General features: G+C 42.7%; 1 protein-coding gene across 1 annotated transcript; it reads left to right on the forward strand.

Annotated features, from left to right (window-relative positions):
- Positions 1–672: 672 nt before the first annotated feature.
- LOC131954768 (QRFP-like peptide receptor) lies at positions 673–8,595 on the forward strand. The gene is made up of 5 exons (XM_059318523.1): positions 673–944; positions 2,058–2,213; positions 2,324–2,471; positions 3,771–3,927; positions 8,045–8,595. The coding sequence occupies exons 1-5, from the start codon at positions 673–675 to the stop codon at positions 8,593–8,595; spliced, it is 1,284 nt and encodes a 427-aa protein (XP_059174506.1).
- Positions 8,596–8,906: the final 311 nt, after the last annotated feature.

Here is an 8,906-nt window from a genome sequence, read left to right on the forward strand (position 1 = left end):
AAATTACTTTCTGTTTTTCCCATAAATTACAAAGGTTATATAAGGAAATACGACTAGCATGTTTTCTCTATCATTAGCAGGTTTATGCTAAAGCATATTAAACGGGTCAATGTATAATTTTCGTTTAGATTCCTAGAATATGTCGATACATTTAAATAACAGTAGGTCGAAAAAACTAATTAATTAAACTGTTTTGTAATTTTGCCAAGGGAATTTATGGAAAATTTATATAGAAAACATATACTTTTACTAGTGTCTGCCCTCCCGGAAAATGTTGTCCGCCTCCTCCCCCCCCCCCCCCCCGGAGAGAAATTCTGGAAGAAACACTGATTTATAGTACTCTTTGGATTGAGATGAGGGGATATGGTTGACTCAATAATGAAACAAACTTATAGAAACAAACGAACTGAAATCCAGCGGACACAACAGTTGCTTGGATTTAGCAAATCTCAACAACAATGCAGAGCAAATTGCGCTGGTTAAAGAAGAAGACAAAACTTTCAACGCCATGTGGAATTCTACTGCATAGTCAAGAAAACTAATTTAGATCTTTAGCTCCATTGTGAAATACAAGATAGCATTACAACATGAGAAGCTGGCAGCGTACACAAGAGAACATGAGAAGCTGGCAGCGTACACAAGACGAGAAGCTGACAGTGTACACCAGAAAACATGGGAAGCTGGCAGCGTACACAAGACGAGAAGCTGACAGCGTACACCAGACAACATGAGAAGCTTGCAGCGTACACAAGACAACATGAGAAGCTGGCAGCGTACACCAGACAACATGAGAAGCTGGCAGCGTACACCAGACAAGACGAGAAGCTGGCAGCGTACACAAGACAACATGAGAAGCTGGCAGCGTACACCAGACAAGACGAGAAGCTGGCAGCGTACACCAGACAACATGAGAAGCTGGCAGACAAACGAAGAAGAGAGACTTGGCGAATATCGACCAGTCCACGCACCACCAGCTCACGGCGACTCCGTCTATTGGATACTTGCGATTGGATACTTGCGAATTGCGATACACACAGGTAAATACTTTGGTCAAGCGTGAGGTGAGTTAAAAAGCCGTTTTTGTCAAAGACCTTTTTGTTGTTGTTGTCTTTTTTATTCACACGAGTATCAAATTTAATATATAAAGCTCAAATGGACAGATTGGTTTTTCAGAGAGGCCAGCGCAGGGCCTGACCAGGACGGCTCGTCGGCTAGTATAACAATAAAAGTAGAATTTTGAAAATTTTTTTTTCAAATGAAAGCATTTTTTATATTAAAAAAAACATTTTACAAACTTGTTTTTGTCGTATTGTTAGCATTAGACTGATTGGTCGGCACAACTACCAGAGTCGTAACGAGGGGCGGGCGGGGGTACTTATGTCCCCAGGCGCCGACCCTACGGGGAGGGTGCCAAAATGGGTTTAAAAAGTTAAAAGCTCATTTTAGCTGCAGTTTTGCATTATAAATATATAAATATAACGGGGGGACGCCAAATTAAAAGTATGTCCCCCGGGAAGGGTCGCTACGCCTCTGACCACTACCATTAGACATATGGGTTGGCACCACTACCATTAGACTGATTCTTCTGCTTCTTTAACCAGTGCAGTTGTTTCTGGGTTAGTTGTTGAAATCTGCGAAATCCCAGTCGTCAACATGTTGTGTCCGTTTTAATAGTTTTATTATTTAGATTAATTTTTGTTTCTTGTAGTTTTTTTCTTTCTCGTATACTGAAAATAGAGAAAGAATTGTAATCATGCTGAATAATTGAGTTTTAGCCGTTTGCACCTCCAACTTATTGTAATAGTGCAAATAATCGTAAAAAGATTTGGACATCTTTCAAATCTTTGGTTTCAAACTTTTAATGTAGGTAAAGACTCGATAACAATGAACTGTCACATGAAATGTGGCTTTATTAGATGTTTAATTATCTTAATTAAAAATTAATCAATGTTTCCGATATAAGGTACTAATTCTCCACGATATTAAAAGCAGATTGTATGAGTTCATTTGGTGCAGGTCGGTGGGTTAATTAAATATCTTCATCAATGTTCTAACAGCAGTAACAGGAGTCAACCCAGTGACAAGAGGGGGCATCAGAGTGGGCGATCAATGGAGTACGTGAAGGCCTTGCTGCAACACGGCAATGTGACTGGCAGCTTCAACGGCAGTTTATACAACTTTACAGGAGCAGAGTCAATACTGACGGCCTTCAGGTGAGTGGATACACATTGCTCTACAACATTCACATTGTGTACGTTGTCTATATTGTACGCTGTGTCGTGAACTGAAGGTGTTCCTGTAACAAGCAAATGTCCCTTACAAGTCTTACCGTGGGCTTCAATGCATGTGTCCACAGACAGAACTTCAACGTCATCAGCTACTCCAGCGTCGTCCTGCTGACCCTGTACCTGGCCATCTTCCTCACGGCTCTCGCTGGTAACTTGATGGTCATCGTGGCTCTCATTCTCCAGGTAACTTGATGGTCATCGTGGCTCTCATTCTCCAGGTAACTTGATGGTCATCGTGGCTCTCATTCTCCAGGTAACTTGATGGTCATCGTGGCTCTCATTCTCCAGGTAACTTGATGGTCATCGTGGCTCTCATTCTCCAGGTAACTTGATGGTCATCGTGGCTCTCATTCTCCAGGTAACTTGATGGTCATCGTGGCTCTCATTCTCCAGGTAACTTGATGGTCATCGTGGCTCTCATTCTCCAGGTAACTTGATGGTCATCGTGGCTCTCATTCTCCAGGTAACTTGATGGTCATCGTGGCTCTCATTCTCCAGGTAACTTGATGGTCATCGTGGCTCTCATTCTCCAGGTAACTTGATGGTCATCGTGGCTCTCATTCTCCAGGTAACTTGATGGTCATCGTGGCTCTCATTCTCCAGGTAACTTGATGGTCATCGTGGCTCTCATTCTCCAGGTAACTTGATGGTCATCGTGGCTCTCATTCTCCAGGTAACTTGATGGTCATCGTGGCTCTCATTCTCCAGGTAACTTGATGGTCATCTTGGCTCTCATTCTCCATGTAATTGCTGCGTCACGCAGGCAAAAGCCATCAACATCTTCGTGGTTGCTTGTCAAAGAACTGATGTGCCTCTGTCTGTCAATGACCCCGTAGCCCTAGTCTGTTAGTGTATGTGATCTTGTATGCCTGTCGATGACCTTGTATGCCTGTCAATGACCTTGATTGTCTGTCAATGACCTTGATTGTCTGTCAATGACCTTGATTGTCTGTCAATGACCTTGATTGTCTGTCAATGACCTTGATTGTCTGTCAATGACCTTGATTGTCTGTCAATGACCTTGATTGTCTGTCAATGACCTTGATTGTCTGTCAATGACCTTGATTGTCTGTCAATGACCTTGTATGCCTGCCAATGACCTTGATTGTCTGTCAATGACCTTGATTGTCTGTCAATGACCTTGATTGTCTGTCAATGACCTTGTATGCCTGTCAATGACCTTGATTGTCTGTCAATGACCTTGTATGCCTGCCAATGACCTTGTATGCATGCCAATGACCTTGTATGCATGCCAATGACCTTGTATGCATGCCAATGACCTTGTATGCATGCCAATGACCTTGTATGCATGCCAATGACCTTGTATGCATGCCAATGACCTTGTATGCATGCCAATGACCTTGTATGCCTGCCAATGACCTTGTATGCATGTCAATGACCTTGATTGTCTATCAGTGACCTTTCATGGCATGTTTGACATGTATGTCAGTGACCTTGACAGTTCGTTTTCCGTTTGAGCAGGATCTCTCGTGGCGAGCTAATCACGTGTACTTGTTAAACCTGGCCATCTGTGACCTTCTGGTGACCTTGATCTGCATGCCGTCTACGGTCACCACGATTATCTATAAACTCTGGTTGACCGGTCTGGTCATATGTAAACTGGCCCCGTTCCTTCAAGGTAAGAATCAGGCATTTTTTAAATCAGTTTTGGCCAACATTTGTATGTTTTCTGAAGCCTCTACCGAAATGTTTTATTGTTTTTTCTAAGGATATTTATATACTAGCTGCATACCCGTGCATATATATATATATATATATATATATATATATATATATATATATATATATATATATATATATATATATATATATATATATATATATATATATATATATATATATATATATATATATATATATATATATATATATATATATATATATATATATATATATAACTATGTCTGTGTGTGTTCGTTTGTCTTTTATGCATTACTACACTTTTCATCGCCATGTAACTTTGGGGAGTTGTTTAGAATACTCCTGGGGAGGTATCTGCAAAAAAAAAAATTCAAATTCGCAGGGGTGGCGCTCCAGCAGGGCGCGATTCGATTCTTCTCTATATACGGTATATAAAAAATGAAAGTCGATTGCACCGTCAAACTTTGTGTAGTTGATATGAACACTACAGGTAAGGTTTCTGCAAATAAAAAAACTCTTTTAATCTCGGCAAGGGTGGCGTCCCCAGAGGGTACGATTCCGCTGCGATCAAAAGTTTCAGTTTCGGCCCAGAAAGCCTCACATGGCCGATGTGTGCTTGTAATAAAAATTACGGATATTGAATTTTGAATAATCAGAGGAATTAACCAAGATTAGTACCAAATATTTAATAAACTTTGATTATAATATATAAACTACAGAAGGGGAATATACAAAGGCGCAGCGAACTATTTCGATTTCGGCACCAAGGACGAACTATCAGTTTTGCTCCCCCTCCTCAATTAGCCCTATATATATATATATATATATATATATATATATATATATATATATATATATATATATATATATATATATATATATATATATATAGTTATTCGCGTTGGTGAAAATGCACCCCCACACCATTGGTGTCACACAATATCAACAAAAAGACACCCACGGATCTATTCAAACATTTAGAAACTTCGTTGACGCATAATGCTAATAAAGATATTGATACTGATCATCTTTGCAATGAGCTTCAAGTAGTAGCTCGAAGACTTGCAAAGCCTATGTCATCATCAGATGTGCCTCTCTATATCCTACAACCAAAATTGGAAGATCGTGTACCAAACGTTGTTTCCTTGAGTTTACTTTAAATATATAGAATATATGTATTTATATGTATATATATTATATATATATATTATATATATATATATATATATATATATATATATATATATATATATATATATATATATATATATATATATATATATATATATATAGGTCTATAATATGGGTCCCGAATAGAACAAAAAGCGGTGGGGGGGGGGGGAGTGTTTTAATAAGTTAATAAGTTTTGCCTAGGGCTCTAAATAACCTGGCGCCGGCACTGAAAGTTAGGCCTAAATAGCTTCTATTCCCAAATTGTATCCAAGAATTCATTCAGTTAGCTTATAGCCTTAATAGATACAAACGCGGTTTTAAGTACATTAAAAAATCCTTTGTCAAGGAATATTGATTTTAGATGGCCTTATTCTAGACCTGTCAATGTTACACAAAGTTTAGCCTGCAACTAATCGGCTTATGTCTAGTCTTTTTTTTTAAATATTCAATCATCTTCTGCCTCCATAATATTAATGACAATACAAATCGATTTTCTGGAGTAGATATTTGATTAAAAGCTGGAAGAATGTGAGACTGGAGAAAAGACAACTGGCTACTCATAGTAGGCTTATCGTAGCCTAGGTAAGCCCATCGTAGCCTAGGTAAGCCCATCGTAGCTTAGGTAAACCTATCGCAGCCTAGGTAAACCCATCGTAGCCTAGGTAAGCCCATCGTAGCCTAGGTAAGCCCATCGTAGCCTAGGTAAGCCCATCGTAGCCTAGGTAAGCCCATCGTAGCCTAGGTAAGCCCATCGTAGCCTAGGTAAGCCCATCGTAGCCTAGGTAAGCCCATCGTAGCCTAGGTAAGCCCATCGTAGCCTAGGTAAGCCCATCGTAGCCTAGGTAAGCCCATCGTAGCCTAGGTAAGCCCATCGTAGCCTAGGTAAGCCCATCGTAGCCTAGGTAAGCCCATCGTAGCCTAGGTAAGCCCATCGTAGCCTAGGTAAACCTATCGTAGCCTAGGTAAGCCCATCGTAGCCTAGGTAAGCCCATCGTAGCCTAGGTAAGCCCATCGTAGCCTAGGTAAGCCCATCGTAGCCTAGGTAAGCCCATCGTAGCCTAGGTAAGCCCATCGTAGCCTAGGTAAGCCCATCGTAGCCTAGGTAAGCCCATCGTAGCCTAGGTAAACCTATAGCAGCCTAGGTAAGCCCATCGTAGCCTAGGTAAGCCCATCGTAGCCTAGGTAAGCCCATCGTAGCCTAGGTAAGCCCATCGTAGCCTAGGTAAGCCCATCGTAGCCTAGGTAAACCTATAGCAGCCTAGGTAAGCCCATCGTAGCCTAGGTAAGCCCATCGTAGCCTAGGTAAGCCCATCGTAGCCTAGGTAAGCCCATCGTAGCCTAGGTAAGCCCATCGTAGCCTAGGTAAGCCCATCGTAGCCTAGGTAAGCCCATCGTAGCCTAGGTAAGCCCATCGTAGCCTAGGTAAGCCCATCGTAGCCTAGGTAAGCCCATCGCAGCCTAGGTAAGCCCATCGTAGCCTAGGTAAACCTATCGTAGCCTAGGTAAGCCCATCGTAGCCTAGGTAAACCTATAGCAGCCTAGGTAAGCCCATCGTAGCCTAGGTAAGCCCATCGTAGCCTAGGTAAGCCCATCGTAGCCTAGGTAAACCTATAGCAGCCTAGGTAAGCCCATCGTAGCCTAGGTAAGCCCATCGCAGCCTAGGTAAGCCCATCGTAGCCTAGGTAAACCTATAGCAGCCTAGGTAAGCCCATCGTAGCCTAGGTAAGCCCATCGCAGCCTAGGTAAGCCCATCGTAGCCTAGGTAAACCTATCGCAGCCCATTGTAGGTCTATCGTGGCCCACAGTATGCCTGTTGTAACCTCTTGCAGGCTAAGTCTATAACTATAACCTATTGTTTTGACAATCGCACACGAAAGTGTGTATTGTCTGAAATAATAAATTTAGGTAAACATAATATTACCCTCCACTGTCCGTCTATGTGGGTAAACATATTAGCCTCTACTGTCCGTGTATGTAGGTAAACATATTACCCTCCACTGTCCGTCTATGTGGGTAAACATATTACCCTCCACTGTCCGTGTATGTGGGTAAACATATTACCCTCCACCGTCCGTCTATGTGGGTAAACATATTACCCTCCACCGTCCGTCTATGTGGGTAAACATATTACCCTCCACTGTCCGTCTATGTGGGTAAACATATTACCCTCCACTGTCCGTCTATGTGGGTAAACATATTACCCTCCACTGTCCGTCTATGTGGGTAAACATATTACCCTCCACTGTCCGTCCTATTCATTGTTGTTGTCCTATAGTAGCTACTTGAAAGCGAATTGAGGCGTAAATGGTGTCTTATTATCCTTATCCTCAACTTAAAACAGATTTTGATTTCGCTCATTTAAAGATGAATGAGACACAGAGGCGTAGCTAGGGGGGGGGGGGAGGGGCAGGGACATATGTCCCCGGGCGCCGACCTTAGGGGGGCGCCAAATTGAAAGTTTGAGGGGGGTGCAAATGAAAAGTTCGAGGGGGGGGGGGGTGCAAATCGAAAGTTTGAGGGGGGTGGAAATGAAAAGTTCGAGGGGGGGGGGGTGCAAATCGAAAGTCTGAGGGGGGGGGGGTGCAAATGAAAAGTTCGAGGGGGGGGGTCGCTACGCCTCTGATGAGACATTAACTTTGTAAAACAGAAAAAAAAATTAGCGATTATCTTACAATTAAAACTATGCGATCTGACAAATGGTGAGACATTTATTTAAAAAACATTGTCGTATTTTTGGGTGGGGTCAGACTTATTTTTTCAGTGCCGAGACTCAGAAGGTGATATTATGAATGAGACCGACTTCAATCCCGGCTTTACGGTTATCTCTGCTTGGCTGATCCTAGCTATTTCAGTCCTCGTGTTTTGAATTGACTTCTAAATGTAAGCTAAATGATCTGACCGATTACTTTCTTCCCTTTTAGGAGTTGCCGTGGCAACGGGTATCTTCACTTTAACGGCCATGAGTGTGGACAGGTACTTGTCCATACAACACCCATCCCACGCGCATTGGAGCTCGGCCCCTAGTTCTGCTGTGGTGCTGACGGTCATCACATGGACGACGTCATCCGTTTTCATGGCCCCTCAGCTGTACGTGCGCACGATCGACACGCTGTCGCTGCCTGACCTACCGGCCATGACCTTCTGCATCGAGGACTGGCCGGATGACCTTGACCGCCAGATCTTCAGTTTTCTGCTCCTGATGCTGGTCTACGTCATCCCAGTACTCATTGTTGCCGTCTGCTACGCCAACGTTGGAAAGATGCTCTGCACTTTGTCGTTTAGGGGAGGTTCGAGTTCAGACGTCTACGTGTACAGCAGACGTCGCGCCGCGCGGATCTTGATCCTTTTGGTGGGGTTGTTCATCTGCTGCTGGCTGCCATACAATGTCATGTCTTTAATCGTCGACATTCAAGAACTCAGTAGCCTGATGCCGTTTTTTACCATTCGCCTTGTGGTTTGGGCATGCGCATAGCGCAGTAAATCCATTTCTTTATTGGGTAACTAACCGTCAGTTTAGGGAAATGGTTGCCAAGTTACACAGACGCATGCGCAGTCCATTCACAAGGAAAAAACGGAGACCAGTGAGAGCACTGAGAGAGTGCTGAGCTCTGACACAGTGACGTCAATACAGACATCAATGTGACGTCAATACAGACAGCAATATGACGTCAATACAGACAGCAATAAGACGTCAATACAGACAGCAATATGACGTCAATACAGACATCAATATGACGTCAATACAGACAGCAATATGACGTCAATACAGACAGCAATATGACG

Source organism: Physella acuta, unplaced genomic scaffold (genome assembly GCF_028476545.2).
Source record: "Physella acuta isolate Inbredline_101_S28 unplaced genomic scaffold, ASM2847654v3 ptg000079l, whole genome shotgun sequence".
Lineage (NCBI taxonomy): Eukaryota > Metazoa > Mollusca > Gastropoda > Physidae > Physella > Physella acuta.